The 24,014-nt window shown below is 47.6% G+C and overlaps 1 protein-coding gene across 1 annotated transcript in view; it reads right to left on the bottom strand.

The window, feature by feature from the left end:
• The window catches only part of LOC126517559 (F-box only protein 21-like), a 44,054-nt gene extending 39,338 nt beyond the window's left edge, over positions 1–4,716 (bottom strand). The window contains exon 1 of the mRNA XM_050167310.3: positions 4,377–4,716. Coding sequence (XP_050023267.2) covers positions 4,377–4,561 — 185 coding nt within the window. The 5' untranslated portion in view covers positions 4,562–4,716. The remainder of the gene's footprint in view (positions 1–4,376) is intronic.
• Positions 4,717–24,014: the final 19,298 nt, after the last annotated feature.

The raw sequence follows: 24,014 nt of genomic DNA, 5'->3' as shown, positions 1-24,014 counted from the left end.
TAAAAGTAAACAAATCTTGCAGTAATATTGGATTATTACTGGTTAGGCATTCTCCGAGTCTTTTATTTGTTCCAGACATGTGCTATGTCACATGGCTCAGTGGGTTGTGTTGTACATACTTGTGTGGGATGACACTGCCATTCGCAAGTGAGAAGGCCATACATAGAGGGTGCCATGCTCTGACAAATAGCTCTAACAGAGCAGGTGACAAACGTGGCACCAGAGAATTTAGGAAAAATTGGACAAACCACAATACCCCTCGCATTCAAACACAAAGTAATGCAGCGGCTTTTTATAATCAGTTGTTGACTATCATTTAACGATTATAAATGGTACCCAAGACATCACAGGAATCGAGCACCGTATTTTTGTGACAATGGCACTAATCTTATAGCACATTTAGGTAGTCATTTTCTAGCTTATGAAATATCTGTTATTGATTAACCCATTGGGCTACCAAATAAATACTATACGTGCTGCAGGGCCCTTTGTAGCAAATATTATTGCCACTTACAGGCATGACACAATTTTCGCCATATAATAAACGCTAAAAATATCAGAAATTTTACCTCCGCAGTCGTGGACAAGTAGTAACAACTATTGATAACATCTTTAATTTTAGCCTGCGTGCCATCTCAGAACGAACTTTTAAACCAACCACCTTCCACCCTCCAGCCCATCAAATTGCCAGCTTTCGCAATACGGCCCCTGCTGTCGGGCCTGCCAATTCACTGGGTATGCTAGCCCAATGAGTTAAGGTGACGCTCTCGCCTTTCCACTGAACTTTCAGCTAATTTAGAGTACTGAAATGCCATTTTTACTTGCAATTTTTCTTTTGTATAAGAAGGTCCAAACCCTCTAAGCTCTATAAAAAGTACTGGAAAGTGTCAGAGTGCCTAAATCAATTCAATGCAGTACTTGCTTCTACGAACCAGATTCGGTTTCAGTACCCAAGCGGTCGATATGTTATGACATATTGGCTCATAGTGTTCCTGATGTAGCTGCGGTTCCCACACGGGAGCGCAGCCAGACGAAACGAGCATAGCACTCCTGTTTACGTTTTTAATAAGCAATAAGCCTTCCTGCAACAGGACATTAGCAAGTTTATCTCTGCGACACAATGTCAATGATGCCCGGTGCGGTGTTTTGACGCCAACTTTAGCATCAAGTTAAGCTACCTTGCAAGTATTTTCTCCACCTTTATATTAGCTAGATGTCACCCTTTTACATGTGAGAATCGTGTGATAGAGTTAATACAACTTCTAGATTATCGTCAGTACTATGTAAATGTTTGCTTTTGATGCCTCCTCAAGGGATAAGGCACTTCTAAGATGAAAACTACTATGGTTCCGACTATAGCAGATCTGAATGTGAGCGCCGAATTCGTGAGAGCCAGGCCAGATGGCTGTCGCAATCCTCTTATTACAGCATTGTAACAAGATGGGACAACAGGATATTAAAAGGGCACTAAAGAGAACCACTAGGTCAGTTTAGACCGATAAGGTACTGTTTAAATTTCTTTTTTTTCACAAATTTTGTGGTAAGACATTTATTGCTTGAAGAGAAAGTCAAGGCCACACTATCATTTTTGATGTCAGCCACACTATCATTTTTGACGTCAGTTTGACGTCACTTGCCAGGTATTTTCTCGTACTTTAACTGTTATGGCAGAGCGAGTTTTCGAAACTTGCCAAGCTCAATCTTTGGTTCGTTTGGAGTACAATGTCACCCATCTTTACCAATCAACCAGGCCTGATTAGACAGCACCAAAATCCACGACACCAGAGCAAGCCGGTGCGGAAACTGGAAAGCGGCATCTGATCTCAAGCCCCCTTTCACAGTGCAAATGTGTTCCGCGGCATTGTAGGCAGGTAACTTGCCAATACAACTCAGCTTAACTTCTTTTTATGCATCCCTTAAACCTAACGGACGCTGCGAAATTATTGTTTCCCACATGATCTAATTATGGGGGTTGCCATTTGCTTCAGCTGTCACAGAACTTGCTTGATTCCTGCCTAAATTATACAATTTGTTTCATGGCCTCACTATGTTCTCTGTTGCATTTTATGTGGCTTCTTTACTTTTTTTTTCTGTCAGCATGTTGTAGATAACCTGATGCTGCTGGAATGACAGTAACTATTTATTTACTCATTTATAAATAAACGAGGTGCAAACCTCACTGCAAGCCCCTCAATTTGTGTTCTGCACCAAAATGCTTGGCTAAACAATTATGACAGTTGATAAGTTGTCTTTGGAACAACAGAACCGTACCATAAGCATGGAAGCAAGAGTTGTAGCTAAGCAGCCAAGTGGGGGATGTATGTAACTTTTGCACATGGGTATCTTATTGAACAAGACCCCTATGCCCTACAACTCTGGTATCCAATAAGCCCAGATTACATACGGGAATGCACAGAATTTTATATAAATGATCCCCATAAAAGATGGTGTGTGGTTTTATATATAATGTGGGATCAGAAGATATGGGAGTTTAGGGCATGTGGATTTTTTAAATAGGCTATTCACGCTGAACAATGCTCCTCGGGATATCTAGCAGTCAGTACCAGCACTACAGTGAGGGAACAGCATTCATTTCTAACCCAATTTTGTGTACAAAGAGTAATTAATTAGGAATGCCTAATAATTTAGGATGCAGAGTAAATGCTATTGCTTGCTTGCTTATCAGGACACTTTGTATTTTTCAACCTGACCCAGAAAAAGATCCAATGTGTATGGTGTACAAAACACATTTGTGTTATAATTGTGCATTGGCAAAAATACGGCACAAACATGTTCGAGTTTGAGAATCTGACCCGGCACAAACACTGCACTTTAGCATCAAGCTTGAACTAGACGCGATCCTGCTATAAGCTCGACAAAGCACACATGAACTTGAACAAACATGGGCACCACACGTTCGTGATGTCTTGAAAATTGCTATATTACCACACCGGGAAAACAATCACAGTTGTGCGACACGTATGAGATGTCAGAAACTGGCCGACAAAGTTCAAAGTTCACAGATGCCCTTTACTTGTGCAGTCGACGTTGTTTGACGAGCATATGAGATGTCGGAAACTGGTTGACATAGTTAAATAGATGCCATTTATTTGTGCGATTACCCTTCTCGCGGTAGCTCAGCGGCTATGGCTTGTGCTTGAAGTATCGGGGTCGATCCCCGCGGCCTCGGAGGCCGCGTTCCCACGGTGGCAGAATGCAAGAACGCTTGTGTCCCGCGCTATGGGTGCAAACCCAGGTGGTCAACGTTAACCCAGAGCCCTCCACTACAGCGCGTCTCTCACAAGCAATGTGCAGTTTCGGAATCTCCAACTCCCAAAATCATTTTTTTTTTTACCGCTGTGGGACTAATCAAGCAGCAAATTAGTTGACGGAGGCAGAGCTCCATGACGACACGGTTGTCAAGCGCTATCCCGCGGACGAAAGGATTCGATGCCGTGCTCAATTAATTATCGTACAACGAATCACGCACGACATCATCATCTGAGACAAGCGTTTGCCGTCGCAGGACCACATGTCTCTCGACACTTGCACCACGCTTCACCGCAGCGAGCAAATAGGCAATCGTGGCACGGCAACCGGTACCTATTTAAAGTACGCGCAAGCCTCCGCTACCTCCGCTACGCGCTACGCAATTGGGGCCCGGGCCCGTAGGCCGACCATTTGAGGTAGCGCGTACGGCAGTACTCTAGTACGCGCGTGTACCCAGGGAACGTGTACGCAATCTTGGCACCTTTCGCCGGCGGCTATTCCTGTACCGGCCCGAGGCGCTGGCGGCGGGGGGTAGCGCGAATATACGCAGCGCTACACACTACACGAGCAGCCATGAACATTTCAGTTCAAGGACGGCCGCACCAGTTCGTTGGGCGCCTTCGATATTACACCAGCACCCGCGGCACCCTCGAAGCTTAATTGCGCAAACGACGCTCCCGAAATACACCGAATAGTCAAGGCAGTGAGCGCGTTATATATTGGACCGCACACAGTGGCAGCTTCCACTAGCGTATTAACGATTTCGGCGCGTGACGGAATTGTTGATTCCGTGTATGACCGAGCGCCTGAATGAAGCCATTTGCGAAAACCAGTGCGAATTCAATATAGTAAGCAGTTAAGGCCAACAAAGTCCGCTGGTGATCAGCTGATCACGAGCAGAGTACACCAACGCGCACGCACACGCGCGAGCCTCAGACGCTAGAGGCGTCACTATATGCGCGTCTCCAATAACGGTACTGCGACGCAAAGCCGATCAACCACAGGCATGAAGGGAGCGTCAGTTAAATGCCACAATAAAGCGCGCATCCCTAGACAACAGGCGACGCACGGCAATGGAAGGCTCGGGAGAAAGGTCTTTGACTTACCGTCGATTGAATTTCTTCTTCCACAAGTCGTTGCTGCACACGACATCGCGGAACTTTGAGCACACTTCGGAGAAGCGCAGGAGATCGTCCACTTCGATTTGTGGGAATGACAGGATGTGCAGGATCACTTCTTGCGGCAACAAGTCCAAAGTAAACGCGGGCTCCGACTCCTCTGCCGCCGCCATCGTTACATCGTCTGGAGATGGTCTGGCAAGAGAGGTGCTCACGCGCGCTAGGTTTTTAACCCTATTGCGAAACAGGAACGAAAAGTACAAAAATAAAACGTCACAGGTTTGTCAGGTGACAAGCGAGAAGGCGCCTTGAGGTTCCGGTTCCTTAGGTTCGTCACTACTTGTAACGAAATTGACAATAACAGCCCTTTAACTTTGCGTTTATGTGCCTTTATTGAAGCAGACGACGTTCCGATGCCATTTTTGGCCTCGAAAAAGCGTGCCGTCTGCAAACCTCATTAACAAACATAAAACGTAAAATCAAACTTGTATCGTAGTATATTGCATTTCATGCCCTTAATTTCTTTATGATTACTAACATTACGCCACAATTTAAGTAACTCGCTTTAGTGTTTGCTGCTAAATACGCATTTAAAGGTTGTCTATCGTACTAGTTTCGGTTTCGGACGTGGCGGTTAAAGGTGCGATTGGCTCAATCTCCAAGTGACTCAGCATTAGCGGAAGGGCAACGCCGGCCGGTCATTCACCACTGCAGACGCTGCCAACTATATCTTGCAAGGTTTTCTTGCAACTCCCGTTGCGCAGTTCAGCGACGTGTCAACCTCTCGTAGATCACTGCCTTTTGCACTTCCGGGAGCGTTACATACTTCTTTTGTGTGCGTTTGTGTCGTGCGTGTGCCCTTGCATTTTCTCATTTATCACACTCCACTGCAACTTCCAAAACACACTGACTCACATTTGTCCTATTTGTTTTAACCAGTGAAAGATTAGTGGCTTTTTCTTTTTCGTGTGCTCGTGTGCACAATGAAGCCTGAAATCAAGCACGAAAAAGCTCCCGCTGAAGTTTGCTGGGACCGAGATCTTGCGTGTGTGCGAGGAATATGCACGATCGAGATAACGTGTTCAAACTTTATATATATAATCACGCATATGCCCATCAATACACAGTTAATTACGCAAATCATTCTCGCGCTAAGGCTGAAACCGCCAGATGCGTGTTAGAAAAGCATCCTCGCATGTCAGCCAAGCGTAATCGTTAATTAAACTTGCGCGCTGCGTAGTCGTCATTAAAGACATCGACTTGTGTTCGTTGCATATTACAGTGTACTAGTACTAGTTGCACGAACTATTGTCTTCTATCACACTCTCTGCCCTCCTTCTCCTCAATGGGAGGCGTTAGTGTAAAGAATACAAGACAGATGGCGGGACATGTCCACAGCGTCGGGCGGATCAGATCTCCAGAAGTTGCGCGGCGATTACGTTTGCTGCTTACATCCGGATGTAAGTGAAGCAAAAAGGGAGACGGCTAGCAGATAACTTGCAACAAATTTTGCACATATGACTAACACAAAACCAGAAGAACGTTAAGCCAGAGGAACCATAAAGGAACGAACTGTCATGCCTATTAGATTCCCACATTTTATGAAATATATTGAGTCCATCTGTTCCCGCCGTTCTTGTAAAAAAAGCAATAGATCGACAAATAGAAATTAAGAAGTAATGCAAATAAATACGAATGTAAAACAGAGGAAAGTGCTACAAATACTGATCGAGACATTGTTATGCAAACGCAGTAAAGCGTAGATAACTTGATGCTTTTCTGCTATACAGTTCCATGAGAACGAACGTACCGCGCATGTGTGTTAAATTATGTTTCAGATCGTGTTAGCTAACATTCACGCCAACTTAGCCTGACCTAATACGAGAATAGGTCAGCTTCGGATTCAATTATTCGTGCGACGCGTGGAAGATTAATGGCTTTTTGGCTGAAAGGGCCATTTAATTTAGCGGTCAGTTAGCAATGACGTCGCACAGCATCTACGGAAGTCATTTACGCTGGCAATGCATATTTCGACACTTTCACAAATGTTCGCGAGCTTCCCAGCATTGCAACTGTTACTACAGTGAAGCAAACCTTGCGGGCTGAACGATTGCAAAGAGGGGCACATCGAACTAGAGCATGAAATGAAAACTTTTGCAGGAATTTGGAAAATTACCCTTACAGACTAATACACAGACACCTTATACACAGACACGCGCACACACACACACACACACATACACAGCGGATACACGTGCAAAGCCAACACCTCCAATATTGGCAGAGCTCCTGGTTCCGCCACCCTCAAGCCTGTCATTGAGCCTACCGCAGCACCCCAAAGTGCAGTTGCGAGGGAGGTTGTTGCACGTGACAATTAGAGAGAGAGAGAGAGAAGGGAGGAAGGAAAGACAGGGAGGTTAAGTAGGCTTTGTCCAGTTTGCTACGCTACACGAGGGGAGGGGGATGGGGGAGTGAAAGAAAGAGAGAGAAAAGAAAGACACGAGTCTTGATCGCACTTCCACGTGCACGAAACCAGGTGCAGCGCATCCAAAACTTATTCATTGTCACGTGACAATATATTTCAGTCGAAAGTCAGCGCCTTGTCCCGTAATTATTTTGTTTGTTTGTTTGTTTTCCGAGCTGTGTGGCCATCATGCATTCATACCGACTCGCTGAACTCTCATTGGTTCAACAGTTGAAGCGTCGGAAGGCTAATCAAGTGGGCGCATCGCTTGGCAGTTCGATTCAGCTCGGGCCCAACTCCGATGACAACTACTCAATACACCTATAAAGCGCAGAAATGCGTTTATGATACAATCCATGGACCGACTGGAACGAAGTTTGTTGCTTTTTAGAGTGAAAGCTAAATTCTAGTGATTGTAGGAAGCGGATATTTTATTTAAGGCCTAGGGATTATTTAGAAAAGTTACCAAAAATCGGTATGTTAAAAACATAACACAATGTTTACAAATGCGTAACTTTGCTCCTGAAACAGATATCGCTGTTTTGTAGACTGCATACGGCATGCGGACTAGAGGACAGGTGCTCAACGAGTGAACAGGTGAAGCCGGTAGTAGAAATTGCAGTAAACCTTCGGGACTGTTGTTACGATCGGCCTGCAGGGGTACTGCTCTGCAAAGCTATTCAACCCGCTGCAGGTGCTTCGATCGACCCGCGGTGGTGGCGCCCTTCAGAGAACCGACGAAGACGACAGCGCTAACCGACCATGACCTTCCGTCGGAACTGGAACTGGAGAACTGGAGACCACGGCAGCGTTAATCCACCAAGCGCCTTCTTCTCAGAGTCGGCGACGACAGCAGGGCTGGCCCCGTTTGGCGGACCATGTATTGTTGGTTGATTTGCCGTAGCTTTCGTAGTCTCTTTGCAGTGAGAAGAGCTTCTCTAACAAAAGGGTGCTTTGCGGTACGTTTTTTCTCGGGCCCCGGGATTCGTCACAGTCTTCTGACACTCGTGGCGACTACCAAAGAATGTCAGCTCTGGAATTAAGAGCCGCCGGCTGGGGTCAGGCGTGACCACCTGGCTACGAGGACCCGCTCAACTCGGGTTCTGGGAATCCAAAGTGCGTATGTGAGTGTGTGAGCCCTCCCCCTCAAAGGCAGGGCGACTACGCCCCAACGACTGTGGACGGTCCGATTGGACTGAAGTTGGACAGCAGTGTTCCCTCCCATAGGGATCTAGGGAGGACAGAGGCTTTTTAAATAAGCAGCACTTTGTCGGCTGCTAGAGTGTGCTCGTGCTCGACAAGCTGTGTGCGAGGGTGCTTGGAGCTTGGAGCTCGTGTGTTGTGTGCTTCGTCTTGCATGCTCCCTTTGGGAGTCACGCTAGATTGCCGAATGTATCTCTTGATCTAACGTAAATATGTAAATAAATTCTGTACCCCTAGTTCCTGCCAAGTTCCTCCCTACAACGACCTCCAACCCCGACACTGTTAAATAAATACCGCGTGGTGTAAAAATAAACTAGGAGGAAGCACGAAGTCCCGCAGTCACCCTTCCCGAGAGAACGTTGCTTGTTAATGCAACCCATTAACCATTTCGTCTGTGCCGTGGCTTGCATATCCAGCAGACCACGTGACCAGTGTGCATCAAGGCACAAGCAAAGCTTGAGCTCGTGTCATCAGTAGCATCAGCAGCCTGGCTACGCCCACTGCAGGGCAAAGGCCTCCCATACTTCGCCAACTAACCCGGTCATGTGCTAATTGTGGCCAAACTCCTTAATCTCATCCGCCCACCTAGCTTTCTGCCGTGCCCTGCTATGCTTCCCTTCTCTTGGAATCCAGTCCGTAACCCTTAATGACCAACGTTTATCTTCCCTCCTCATTACATACCCTGCACATGCCCTCTTTTTTTCTTGATTTCAACTAAGATGTCATTAACTCGGGCTTGTCCCCTCACCCAATCTGCTCTCTTGTTATCCCCCCCCTTAACGTTACTCATCATTCTTCTTTCCATAGCTCGTTGTGTCGTCCTCAATTTAAGCAGAACCCTTTTCGTAAACCTTCAGCTCGTGTGCTCCTATCTAAATACATTGGAATGGAGAAATCATTTTAGAGCGCAGTATCGTAATTGCCGGTGAATTTTTTCTCGGCATCTACCAGAACGAAGTTAATGAGGTTTGCTGTATATAAAACAAAACAAAAAAAGTTAAAGTGTAGTCTGTTGGAGGTGGGATTATGATTTAGGACGTCAATTTTCTTTTGATAAAAATTGTTGAAGATGGCAAAATATTAGGTAACGAAACTATGAAGTTTACAACTCTGTAGCTCAACAATTAAAAATGATTTAAAAAATGATGTAGACTGAATTTATTAATACAAATATGTATGGAAAGTGGATGGGGAAACGGCGCCGCGGTGGCTCAAATGGTAGAGCATCGCACGCGAAATGCGAAAGTTGTGGGATTGTTCCCCACCTGCGGCAAATTGTTTTTTTCATCCACTTTCATTCCCATTAATTTATCGTTTATTTATTTCATTTATTAGCCACAAGTAATTTCCCCTATGTTTTCCTTGGTGTCGGTGTTGGCGTCTTATGATATATATATATATATATATATATATATATATATATATATATATATATATATATATATATATATATATATATATATATATATATATATATATATATATATATATATATATATATATTCTTGCTCCTACATATCAGTAGTCAAACGTAGTCATAAGGCATTCTCATATACCCCCATAGGACCTCATGTATACCTATGGAGCGCACCGCGTTACAGACAGACGAACGAACAGACGTACAGATTTCCGAGGGAAGTAGCCGTAGAATGCTCGAGCATTAAAAAAGGACACGCGTGCTTCTCTGCGCCGCGATATCTTGGCAAGCGTGCGCTCCTGTCGCATCGCCTCGGTTGGACTCGCCGGCTATTCGCGCGACAAAATGGCGTTCCGCAGGCGCCGTCACTCACAAACACTGTAGCGCAATGGAATGCGAGCTCTCGCTCGCATTCCATTGCGCCCTCTCAAGCGCCCTCTCCGCGAAGCTAATGAAAGGCCCTCTCGGAGGCCTCACCGCGGCCGATTTCGTTTACGCATCTGCTTCGGCGGCACCCGACCTCTAGCACTGTGGCGCTGGGTGCCCCACAGCCCCCTGCGCTCACATGTCGGAGCCGGCGACAAGCTAAGAATTCAATAGTTCCGACCTAAAACCGCAGCACAGCCCCTCTCTCCGAGCTCCAAAGTAGTATAGTTCCATAAACGTAGTTCGTGAGAGTCCCCGAAGACACATATCGAAAGATATTTTGCTCTTCCACCGTGACGTTACCTGAATGAGCGACCGTAATTGGCTGGCTCATCTAAACAAGTCTCTCAGCTGGACAGCGGTGTACTCGTCACTTCGTCTTGAAGTTGTCGCCGGCAACGTAGTGGAAGCGTGCACGGCGATGGACTTTCTGTAATATTAAGTGCCAATGGGAAATTCCAAGAAATTGTCAGGGAGGCACTCAGTGAGAGGGAGGAATCGGAAGAACCGAGGGTTTAAGTTTCTTGTTGGTTACAAGTGAAGCCAACAGACAACCAAAGCCAAGCAAAGCAGAGGGAAAGTTGACTGTTGTTTTGACTGAAATGTATAAGTAATCAAGGGAAAGGAAAGTGGGCTGAAAGTCAACTTGCCGCCGGCTGGGAACCAAATTAATTCTCATCGTGTACATTACGCGTGTGATGCTCCACCAATTGGGCTCTGAGCGCGTTTACTGTTCTTATTGCACCACAGCTATCCCACCTCCGAGCACTCTCTATCTATCTATCTATCTATCTATCTATCTATCTATCTATCTATCTATCTATCTATCTATCTATCTATCTATCTATCTATCTATCTATCTATCTATCTATCTATCTATCTATCTATCTATCTGTCTGTCTGTCTGTCTGTCTGTCTGTCTGTCTGTCTGTCTGTCTGTCTGTCTGTCTGTCTGTCTGTCTGTCTGTCTGTCTGTCTGTCTGTCTTTTGTAGCACGCGGACCTAGCTTGTATGCCTTCCTCCTCGTTTGGAGTCGGTGTATCGCTAAGCAGACTTAGCGGGGTCTCTCTCACACTACTTCTGCGCCGAAAGGGAAAGCACGAATAACTTTTACAGGACAAAGGCCCTCAACAGAGAAACAGAGGACACCTCACCGGATAGATTCGGCGGAATGACTCCGGTAGCACGGGTCGCGTGGTGGGGATGCGCTGAATCATAAAGTGTTCGTGAGAAATGTTGAAGCGTTAAGCATGCATCGGTGTGTTTCATACTTCTCTGCAAATACACATCGGCTCACATGCTTCCTTCATCACTCGCTGCCCTCCTCACCCCTCCCCCCCCCCAACCCCGACACGTCCGATTACCCTGGTATTTACCGTTGCATCAACGTCGCATACCATGAGGCCACGTCACCTTGTATTTGCATTGAAGCAGGAGGTGTATACAAAGAAAAATGTTGGAAATATACATCACAGTCGCACTCATATCGTGTGTCCTTTTGCATAGCGCCTACAGGGACAATAAAGAGAAACACAAAATGTGGTTACACTTTTTAAATTCATTACGTAATATTCGAAAACACCATTTTCAGTAATTTTGGGGTAATAAGTTGATTACTGGAAGAGAAAATAAAGGTCAAAGCTATATCTTGTGAATTTTGCGCCGATACCCCAGCGCCGGTGTACGTCCGTGTGGCGCCACGGATTTCAATGTACTTTCTTCGCATTCGGCCCGTTCTGCCACAGTAAATGTTCTGGAAACTTGTTAAGTTCAGCCTTTGGCTCTTTTTCGAAAAGGGTGCAGTTTATCTTTACCCACGATAATTTTACGCCCGAGCGAATGCCGTCGAAATTCATGACGTTGAAGCGAGTTTGGTGCCGGAACTTGGAGTAGATTTCGTCCTCCTGTTCTTCTTTCTTGGGTCTTTTGACGGCTTAGCAAGCCTCCTCTCACGGCGCTTTTATTTAAATAGAAACAGTTTGTGAAATGTGAAAGAAAGCCGAACACGTGGTAGAGATTTATATGTGTGTGCGTGTGCGCGTGTGCGTGTGTGTGCGTGTACGTGTGCGTGCGTGCGTGCGTGCGTGCGTGCGTGCGTGTGTGTGTGTGTGTGTGTGTGTGTGTGTGTGTGTGTGTGTGTGTGTGTGTGTGTGTGTGTGTGTGTGTGTGTGTGTGTGTGTGTGTGTGTGTGTGTGTGTGTGTGTGTGTGTGTGTGTGTGTGTGTGTGTGTGTGTGTGTGTGTGTGTGTGTGTGTGTGTGTGTGTGTGTGTGTGTGTGTGTGTGTGTGTGTGTGTGTGTGTGTGTGTGTGTGTGTGTGTGTGTGTCGTGCAACTGACAGTGTGCTCCGGACAGCTATTTGTTGCACTTCCCTCCTCGAAGAAGCAGGACATGTGTCGAGCGAGCTCCTGAACAACAGTTTGCAATTTGCTGAACGCGGTTTAAATCATGGATACGGGACCTCAAAGAGGTGCGACGTAATGCTAACTCACTTCTCTCGCATTGAAGGCTACTAATGAACCTTTATTTACTGTAGCACGGGAATGAATACAGCTCCAATCATTTTTGCTATTAAGTGTCCCTTTAATTGAAACGACGCAAGAAAAGTTCACTTACCTTACAGAGAGAAGAACTTTAGTGGGAGAAAGGTAGAGAGGTCCACCTGAATGACGTGCCTCTAGCTTGCCAGCTCACGCTGGAGGAAAGGGCTCGGAGAAAGGACAAAGAGTGAGTGGGAAGATGAAGGGAGGTAGTGTATGGCGAGCGTGATGATGAAACCTGCACGGTTCTCTTGTTCTGCGCAACGCATGGATTACAAGTGCGTCGTATATGACTCAGCTAGTTCCCCCATCCCCCTTTTTTTCTGTTTAGCTTTTTCTTTCATGTATTTTTTTGTATGAATGAAGATTTTTTTTGTATTTGTCGTAAGCGGTGCACATATTTTGCACATCCCACCGTTATTTATGCTGCAACGCATAATTATGCATCGAAAAGTGGCCGTCTTGCCATTTGTATTTTTGTGAGCCCCATTGCTGTTGCTCTGCATTGTAATTGGGGTATCGCATTGACTTTTACACTGCATCCACAACGTGAATGAATGAACGAAAGAATGCATGAGCAAACGAATTAAGGAATTTTTTTTACCTAAGACGCGCCGGCCACATGCACGGACGACAGCAACACGTTGGATACGCTAATTTTAACTTCTTTCCCAACACGACCCACGTGCACGGCCGAGACGGACTGCCAAAGTCATAAAGTTCCCTGCGATATAGGAATTGTGAGCACGCAACTGTGAGGTTAATCACGCGTCCGCGCTTTTCTTAAGCATACATATCCGCAACTGCTCGTTTACTGCGTATTCACCACGCCACCGCGTAAAGCCACATGACCGTACAGCGCGTTTGGAGGTGACGTTCGCACTCCCCCCCCCTCTCTCTCTTTTCTGGATTTTCTGGTTATCGCAGAACGCACCGCAGGTGAACTTTAGAGTCCTCCAGCAGCGTATGCATGCTACACAAATACACGCAGCGCGAAATCACGCTACTTCTGCAGCGTGACATCTTCCCCATAATTGGCCACCAGGCGCCCAGCGCGAGCCACCCTCGGCATCAAACGAGCCTTCTAGGAGGTCCGCTCGCGTGAACACGGGAGTGCAATTAAGCTTCCCAGGGCAATGAAGAGAAAGACAGGGGCGAGGCGAGGCGAGAGAGGAGGCGTCCAGATGAATCACACGGGCGAAGCTGCTTGGTATAGATACACACTATCGAGGACACGCGACAGGTTTAGTGCAGGATGCGCTCGCGCCCCGAGAACAAGAGAGCTGCTAACGAGCCGCTTTCCACCAGGAGGCGAGTGGCGATTGTTCGGGTCGTCGAAAGGGGGCGTGCTGCGCGGCAGTTGTATTGGCCGCACGCCGGCGACAGCTCGCGGCCCTCAGTGCGGCAGGCACTCCCGCTGATTCGACACGTCTACGTCAGTCGCGTGGGGCCCGCCTATTGTTTCCGCCGCTGCCGCTATGCTGTTCTCTGTCTCCGGAACGGACGCGCGGCCGCCGACTGCTTTGGTGCGCGCTTGAAAAGGATCTCTCCGCCCCCACACCGCCGCCGGGGTGGTCGACGTGGCTGCTATCCCGCCGAAACGAGAAACGTGTTGATTATAAAGAAGTTTTGGCACTTGCCTAAGCGTAATACGACTTATAGAATGCCGGAAGATCGGAGACGCAGACGTACCCACCTTTACCACCACAACACCACCATTATCATCATCAGGCACGTACGCAGGATTTTTTTTCGGGGGGGGGGGCAACCCAAAATGACTTTTCGATGGAAATGAGGGGCGGGGGTACATTTACTAGTACAAATGTGAATAACGCCCGCCATTCGCCACAAAGACGCATAAGCACGCAAAAGAGAAATGAAATAAGGTGTATCTCAGAAGTAGTACGCCTGTGAGATACACCTTTTCTTTACTTGGGACTCACGCAGGAAAGAAGCACAGGAAAAACACTGCCATGTACAAGTAAACAAAGGAAAGGGAAAAATAAAGATTTCTATCATTATCATGAGCCTATCTTAAGTCCACTGCAGGACGAAGGCCTCTCCCTATAATAGATTTCTATAGTAGCATACAAATTAAAAAAAAAGAAACAGCAGTTGGCAAGCAAGGCACACAGACCGCGCGGGGTTGTGTTACTCCACCAGCCAATCACAGAAGCAGACAAAATCGTTGCCACGCGGCCTTTTCAAAATGGCGTCGTACTTGATGCCTCCGGAGCGTCTGCTGTTCTTGAAGAGTCTTTTCATCGACGGAAGCAATGAGGTGTGCAACAGACATGGATGGACAAAGCGTATGGAGTCTGAGCATTTCACTCTTCAAAAGTCTATCCGCCATGGTTGCTTAGTGGCTATGGTGTTGGGCTGCTAAGCACGAGATCGCGGGATCGAATCCCAGCCACGGCGACTACATTTAGATGGCGACGAAATGCGGAAACTCCCGTCTACTTAGATTTAGGTGCACGTTAAAGGGACACTAAAGCGAAACAATAAATCAGTTTAGACTAACGAAGCATTGTTTGAGAACCCTGCAGGCAGTCATTTCAAAAAAATAGTTTGGTTATTAGATGAGAAAGTGATGTTCCAAGTATCAGTATTTGAATTTCGCGTCGAAACCCCAGCGCCGGTACGTCAGCGTGACGTCAGGGATTCCAAAGCATGTTTTCGCATTTGGGCCGCGTTGGCTGAATAAAGGTTCCCGAAACTTGCCATGTTTAATACTTCGTTCCTTTAGAACACAATGTAGTCAATCTGTACCGCTATATATAATTAGTAGGCCGTAGAAAACGCCATCAAAATCCAAGACGTCACAGCCCCAGATGCGGGAACTTAAGTAGGCGTCGCCACCCGTATTTCGTTCTTGCGCTTTTTCTGGCTTACCAAACGTCTTATTGTTGTAAGAGTGGTGTTTCTGGTGTTGTAGAAAGCTAATTTACTGATGCAGCAGAATCATTTTTCACTTTCGTGTCCCTTTACCACCTTTTGACCACCTGGGGTTCCCCCAGGTGGTCAAAATTTCCTGAGTTCCCCACTACGGCGTGTCTCATTATCAGATCGTGGTTTCGGCACATAAAACTCTCTAATTAATTAAATCTTCAAAAGTCTGTAGTACAGTTCATTTCACTGCTGAGCCCGTTTTACTCATGAAATTTCACTGCCATCTGAAGTGAAACTTGACATTAAATAGTTGCAGCGAAGCAAGCATTTTATTTCACTTCAATAAAGAATTAGGCTTTCGCCATTCCACTGTAATAGGCGAGGTAAAACGTATAAAACTACGTACTAATAATTTTATTTTTGTGGTTACCGCCTTATTTGGGTAACAGGAAAAGTTTGAAGTACGAATTATTTGCAGCCTCGCGGAGGAACAGGGGCTGGCTGTTATGAGGCCGTGCGCGGGGCTTCACTGCAGACTTTAATTGTATCCGACTATAGTGGCGTCTTTCTTTTATTTGATTAGCTCTGCAAGAATTATAGATAAATATATATTTTCGGAACAATCACAGTTCTTTTGGATCCCTCGTTTACTGCTCTGCCAAGTGAAGTGCCAAAACCGACTAGTGTTGTTATTTGTGAAGTTGCGTAACGATGCGTGGCCGCCAGTCCCGTACAACCGCGTAGAGCGCAGGGCGCTGCGGTTTTAGACGTACTGCGCCCATCGCGGAAGGTTATAAATACGCCTACATAAGCACAGCAGAGAAGTGGCTACGTCAGGCGGCTCGGCTGATAACTGTTGGAGTGTCATTCAACATACACAGAATTGTTCTTCACTTCCGGCAGCGTTTTCTCTACTTCTTTTTTAAATAAAAAGATGTTGACCCATAAATATTTTCATAGACAATGGTTAAATTTGTAAATTTTCGCTTTTCCTTCCTGTTCGGCTGTTGCCTTGGCTTAATTTCTCAACTCCTTTCCGACTCTTGTTTCCAGATGCCAATTTTGCACAAAAAGTGCTGTACAATTAGGGAAAAACCAGACGAGGTAACGGGTGACAGTCATATTGCTTATGGGTCGAAGGGTTATTGCAGGGTTCATGGTCAGTGTTTCGGACACTGTTTCGCATTGTTGGACATGGACACGGCTTCGCATTATTTTAATTTGCACTTTATTTAACCCAAATCACGGGTATACGGTTCCAACGACCTGCCAGCGTCGCGGCGAGCCGCCACTCGAGGTAATAATGAAGCAAAAGGAAAAGTTAAACTCAACCGGCGTTTTCTCCGGCTGCAACTCAATCCTCGAGCATACAGACCAGCTGACTACGAACCGAATCCCTTTCCTGGTCCCTGGATCAGTCTAAACAAAGGAGGTTGAACTCCCGAAGCAACAGCCATGCGCATGACCGTTGCATAGACGGTGACAACTGAACGCATCTCGAGTTAATCGCGCGGGCACCGAATCGATGAGAAAACTGGCCTTCACACTCCAGGAGATGCTGATAAATACCGTCATCGAAAAGGGGTGAAAAAGGCAGCAAAATGTTGACCACCGAATAGCTGTCAAGTCAACTTTGATTTGGCGGCGCTTTAGGAATGTGTGTGAGGATTGATGGCGTGGGCGGGGAGGCGGGGGGGGGGGGATATGCCGTTTAACTTCGGGGGAGGGGGGGGGCTGGGTACGTGCCTGATCATTATAATCATGACCATGGTCATCTATTTGTCCACTGCAGCACCAAGGCCTCTCCCAGTGGTCTTTAACTGCCTATGTCTTGTGCCAACTGCCTATGTCTTTGTGCCACCTTACGCCTGCAATCTGCAAGTTTTTTTTATCACACCTAGTCTTCTGCCGTCATCAAATGCACTTTCCTTCTCTCGGCACCCCTTCTTCTGTGACTCCAATTGTCCGCCGGTTATCTGTCCTACTCATTACATGGCTCGCCCGACTCCATTCCTTCCTCTTAATTTTAACTAGCATATCGACTACACCATACCCGATACGCCGAATCAGGGGCGTAGCCAGGGAAGGGATAAATCACCGGAGCCGTCTTGTGGATTGCACAGAAGCCATGGCGTATTCTATACCTTAGAAATGTGGGAAAAAGTATATAGGGCAAACTGGAAGATGCACGAACGAAAGACTAAAGGAACGTAAACTTAGCATCGAGCAGGCGAACAGGAATCTAGGTATCCACGTCAGGGATTTCCCCTATAAAGCTTGTGCCGCAGGATTCAGACGCTGTGAAGTACGGAAAGAACACAATGAACAGCTGGTTCGAGAGATAATTGAGGCAGCCGAGATTGCCAGACTTCGTAACCAATGCGTTAACACGCCGTCTTTGTTACTAACAAAAAAGAACTTGAGCTTTTGCACATACATTCATTATCCTGAGTGCAAAAAAGTGCTTGTTTCACATGATGAGCAGTGACGTGCCTCTGACACGTGTGGGCAAAGGTATAAGAAGCCATGTTTCTTTCAAATAAACGTTGTTGAAAGTCAGCGCTTGTGGTGTCGTCTTCTCGTCTCCTGTCCCGTCTACGTTTTGCGCTGTTAACACCAGGCGGGAAAGGGAGGGTTGGCGGGAAATCCGTTCATTAACGTATGTACCGGTACTCCTCGCATACGCAGTGCCTTCATCATTGCGGGCATCTCTAGTGAATGGAACGCTTTTTCGTAATGCATCAAAACCATATATATAGGTTGGTTGTACTGCCCAGGTTTCTCAATAACGTGATTGATGACAGGGATGTCATCTACTATATTGTTGAATATTCCTCCCGAAACTCATGCTCTCTCTCTCTCTTCACGTGTAGGGTAGCAAACTGGACTTAGCCTGGTTAAGCTCCCTGCTTTTCCTTGTTCCCTTCTCTTTCTCTTCCCGAGGCCAGCTCCGTGTTGGCTGAAGGGTTGCCCTGATTATATTGCAAATTACCTCTGTGAATATTTTGCGCAATATACCAAAAGGAAGCTAATGGTCTTTCAATTCCTCAATATTCCTCATTCCTTTAACGTCTCAATTCTTATGGATTAGGATGATGTTGGCATTCTTCCAAGTGTCTGGCACACTTGAAGTCATGGGGCGTTGCATACAGGGTCGCACGCTTTTTTCATTGTGATATCCGCTCCATTCTTTACCAAGATTTTCTCCCCTGGATATCTGGTGCAAAGCCCTTCTAACCTCATTCCTAGTTCTTATAGAACTTCTGTTTCTTGTTTGTCGTTACACGCAATCACGGTTACGTGGCTGCTCTGGGTTGTTACGTTTCGCCTACAACGCGCGGTAATGCCGGCGCGGATGCAACGGACGCCGGGGCTTCGTTCAAAGCGGCGGACATTTTGGCCCGTTCGACGCCGCCGCAACGCCTCCCCGCCAAGCGTGTCCAGGCGTGTTTCAGTGCCACGTGTCTTCGTATGTGCGTGTGTGTGTGTGTGCCCACGCTTGTCAAAGCGCGGCAGCCGGGGAGCGGAGCTCCCCAAGTGAGGAGCCAGCAGGTCTGTCCGTCGGCGGGTTGGCGATGCGTCACTACACTCGGCTCAACATGTCTCTCGGCTCGACCGTGCGCGCCGTCGTGGGCTCATGCTCCGCCGTCGCGTGGGCTCATCTCGTGACCTTCCTTCTGGCCCGCGACGCCGGGAGTATAAGAGCAGCTGCCCCCGGACGCCAGGAGAGAGGCTCCGATTTGTACTGTTGAGTTACGTGCTCTCCCGTCTCTCCACTTCGGTCGAACTGACCGGCCGCTCTTTTGCTATGTTAGAATAAACAAGTTGTTCTGTTACCAGTCTTCTCATGCTTTGCCGGGACCTTCGGATGCTTCCAGTGCCCCAGGCCGCCAGGCCAACGCTACCCTTGGGGCTTGCGACCCATTGGCAATAACGGGCGTCAGCACCGAGACCCCAACAGGGTACTGTACGATTCCGTATGGAATTCCTTCGCTGCCTTAGTTAGTGGTGCCTCACAAATTTTGTCCATTTGACTTTCATAGCGTATTCTTTCATCTTCGGGAGCTGGACCTGTTAAATGCTTGAGGAAATGGTAGCCCTTTTCGTGCGGTGTAGCGGCGACCATTATGAACGGCGTGTTCATCTGGACTGGGTTGACACGATGTATACATCGTGTCAAAGAGGGGAATTTTGAACAGCGCGACACAGGACAAAAAATGAAAAAAAAGAAAGAAAAAGGAAAAAGCAGGCACCACAGTACAGCGCTCTACCTAGAGCCTCTTTGTTCTGCGTCGCGCTCTTCGAAAAATCTGCTGTTTGACCATTATAAGCTCCCTGGAAGAAAAATTGTGTCAAAAAAGAGTAGATAATGTCGTTCCCGTTCATGGCATCACGCGCACTTAAGGTTAACACGCGCAGTGCACCGCCAAATGAAAAAAAAAAAGAAAAAAAAAGAACAGAAACAAAGGCAAGAAGCCGCGGCAGTACACGTTGTCTATTTCGCGATGTGCGCCCGTAAATGAGGTGCTTTCCAGGCGGTCCACGTGACTGGCCGGTCAGCTGCTCGGCGCCGGATGACCGCCTCGCGCGCGCACTGGCGAATCGGACCGCAACGGGGTCGATAATCGGGCACAAGACGAGAGCGTGCATGCATATATGCAACGTGGTACGCAAGACGAAAAAGAAAGAAGCGCGCGTGTTCGAGCTTGCCGTAGGAGTGCCGGCACGGACCGGTGCTCACCGGCCGCTGTCAACCCACTTTTCGTGCGCCTGTGCACTGTACTCCGCCTCAATGGCTGCCTGTGGTGCAGCGAAAACTACGGGCCATGGCAGTCAGAGAAAGTTCAAGATGATGATGATGATCAACTTCCCAACGGAGCGCAGATCAGCGGAGCGGCAGCGCATGTCACCAAGTGCATTTTTGAAAACTTTCTAATAATTTTACATCTTTAAAACACCCTTATATACTAAGCTACATTAACCCGTGCGGGAAAGTTGGTCTAATTTCGTTTTATCCCTTCCTTTGTGCTTGTCGTCTTTTGCTAGTCTCAACGTTTACGCTTTCTCTTACAGCCTAACGCGTGGATTAAGCCTGCCGTCTGCCCATATATGGCTGGATGGACACTCTGGAATTCTAGGATGCTAAACGGTTTCTATATACCATTTTCACGCACTACGCATCCAACACCTGCAAGACTAACCTGCGTACGATTCAGAGTATTCAAGCCCAAGCCCTTAAGATATGTCTTGGCTTACCACGCAGTGCATCAACGGCTGAAACCATTGCCCTTGCGCAGGATTACCCAATCACGACGCACATTACCTTTGAGACAATGCCTATGCATCTCAGGCATTATGCTAGGACCCCTTCCCACCACTTGGCGAGCCTCACTGCTGCAAGGCCCTGCTCGACATTTAGCAGTATTGTCAGTGCACATCGTGCGTTGTTTACTTCAGGGTACGCACCTGCGGCCAAGCCAGTGTTTCCTCCGTGGTGTTTGAACCGTCCACAAGTACATCTAATGATTCCGGGACTACAGAAGAAGACAGATCTACCGGCCCCTGCTCTAAAACAGCTGAGCTTACTTCTTCTGCATGAGAAGTACAGCAACCACGTGCACATCTATACCGATGGATCGACTACGTCGTGCAGTTCTTCTGGTGCCGTGGTTATACCAACGCGAGGAATGACACTGCGGTTCAAGACATCGCATGTCACGACCTCAACGGCGGCAGAACTAACGGCCCTGCGTCGAGCACTGGAATTCATTGATTCTGAAAGACCTAGAAAATGGGCTGTGTTCTGCGATTCAAAACCAGCACTACAGGGCACGCAGTCATTTCTCCGACACGGATGTCATGACCAATTGACATACGAAGTTGTGAAACTTTACCATGATGTCCAACAAAAAGGTAACGAGGTCGTTTTTCAATGGATACCTGGTCACTCTGGAATCAGTGGCAATGATTCCACCGATAACGCTGCTCGCACAGCACATCAAGGAGAGCACAGCGTTTCAATTCCGCTTTCGAGGACTGACGCTGCAAAGCAGCTTCGACACCTTGCACGCAGTCTCACACTGACCGAGTGGAACTAGCCAAACTTACGATTCACGCGACTGCATCGACTAAACCCCTCCCTGCAACTCCAACCTCCACTCGGACTTCCTCGACGTGAAGCTGCGCTTCTCTGCCGCCTATGGTTAGGAGTGGCCTTCACAAAGGCATACTCTACATTAATTGGAGTTACTGATAGTGCAGCATGCGAGGTCTGTGGCACCGAAGAAAACATCGACCACCTGCTGTGCCACTGTCCAAGATATGCCTCAGAGAGACATGAACTTGCCAAAGCTTTCCAAAAACTGGACAATCGGCCGCTTTCTGTGCAGGTGCTGCTAGAACACCGCCCCCATCGCCCGTCGGCTCATAAAGCGGTGAAGGCGCTTTTGTGTTTCTTAAGGACGACGGGTTTGTGCGACCATCTGTGACTATTAACGCGATTTCTGTAAGACCACACGCGTCAACGAACTCGCCGCAATTTCCTTCTTTCCTCCCCTCCTCTCTCTCCCTGTGATCTTTGTTTCCCCCTTTCCCATTCCCCCGGTGTAGGGTAGCCAACCGGACGTTATTCTGGTTAACCTCCCTGCCTTCTACTTTACTCTTTCCTCCTCCTACGCACGAATCACCTTCATATGATGTTCTGCTTTAACTACGTGTTATGTTCTCAGACAGCCTGAGCTTCTTTCGTACGGTAGGACACTTCCCTTAGAAATACCATAAACAATTTCGCTCCCAAATTTATTTTCATATTCTTTAATGCGATTGTCATTTTCGAGCAACTCGATGCAGTTTTCTGTTCAGCGATTATCTGGGCACCTCTAACTGTGTTCCTCGACCTCTTCGATATAAAAGAAAAACTTTAAATTTTCTCCCGCGCTAAGCGAAATCAAACCGACATCACGTGGTTTCCTCGCTTTAGCGAGCGACCCCACGATGCAGTGGATATGTGACGATCTTTAACGAACCTTTTTTTTTTCACGCCAGCGGTCCATGGGTACTTACCGTTGGATATACGGCCAGCAAGGGAACAATTCCCCGTGTTCGCGCGCGTCACACTGCCACGCATCTCGGAGGTCACGAGTAAACTTCTCGGCAACGCCGCTAGATGACACAGCGTGTTCAATAGGGAAGCGCGCGCTAGGGAGGAGTCCGGCTGCAGTACGCGCCTTATGCATGACGCGTCTCGGTGGGTGGCAACGCGTTGCGTCGCTACATTGCGTCAGTGCTGACCACATTATCGTCGACAATCGCGAGATGGGTTCTGCCGGAATTTTTCTTTTTGCATGTAAAACCAGGAGGGCTCCTCTGTCGTCCCCCGTTGATCGCCTCACACGCGGCGCCGACTGAATGGAAGCTTCGCGGAAGCATAAGTGGCACACAACGGGCGAGGCCGGCTTTTCTCTTTGGAGAACCCGCAGCCGGCTCTTGTTACAGAATAACTGAAACTACGAAAGGCCTCGGGCGAGCTCTTGGTGCGCCGTGAAGACAAATTGCCAGAAACAAGGTTTTGCGCGAGCCTCAGTCTTTCTTCTACCACATTGATCCTGATATCTTGCATCTCAAGATCTGCTCCTGTAGCTGTGCTGCCCAAGGAAGACTCATGCAGGGTTAACTCTTCTCCAGGGACTTCGGATCCTACTTAGAGACGAAATTCTAACTAATATACCGTACGGCGACGAGAGACTAGTCCTAGCACTAGACCTGAAAGGAGCCTTCGACAACGTCTCTCACGCCGCAATATTGGAGGAACTCGAACTCGCGGGTTGTGGTGAGCGCATATACAATTACTTAAGAGCGTTTCTTTCCAACCGCGAGGCGAGCATCAGTATAGGCCAAATAACTTCGGATTTATTTAAAATGCCTGACAAAGGAACACCTCAAGGAGCTATTTTATCTCCTCTTCTCTTCAACATAGCGATGTGTCGCCTCGCGCGCGATCTGGATCGGATACCCGACCTAGGTTACACGCTCTACGCGGACGACATCACGCTGTGGACGAGCAGAGGTTCACTAGGGGATAAGGAATATACGCTCCAAAGCGCAGTATTAGCGGTGGAGAAGTTTTCTAGATGGAGTGGCCTGAAGTGCGCACCCGAAAAATCTGAGGTTATCCGGATACACGCGAAAGGCTACAAATCCAGAGGATCCATTAACATCGTGATTGAGGGCCAATCAGTCCGAGAGGTACCCACGATGCGAGTCCTGGGTTTGTGGCTTCAGAGCGACGAGAGAGCAGTACAGACACTCAAGACTCTCAAATCCACAGCCAACAACATAGCCCAACTGATACGTCGCGTGACGTATCGAAAAGCGGGAATGCGAGAAGACGATACCCTAAGGCTCGTACAGGCCTTAGTGGTTAGTCGAATAACGTATGGCTTACCGTACCAAATCCTGAACAGGGAGGAGGAAAAGCAGGCTAACACAATAATCCGAACCGCTTTCAAAGCTGCTCTGGGCCTGCCTAAATGTACTTCAACGGAGCGCATGTTAGCTTTGGGAGTGCACAATACTTTCGACGAACTGAGGCAAGCCACCCTGATGCGACAGAGGGAGCGCCTCAGCTTCACAAAAACTGGTAGGGCAATATTGGCTAGACTGAATATCCCAGCATACCCAATTTATCT

This window comes from Dermacentor andersoni, chromosome 11 (genome assembly GCF_023375885.2).
Source record: "Dermacentor andersoni chromosome 11, qqDerAnde1_hic_scaffold, whole genome shotgun sequence".
In the NCBI taxonomy this organism is placed as follows: domain Eukaryota; kingdom Metazoa; phylum Arthropoda; class Arachnida; order Ixodida; family Ixodidae; genus Dermacentor; species Dermacentor andersoni.
Note: the sequence above shows the minus strand (reverse complement) of the source record. Positions and strands in the feature narration are given on the sequence as shown.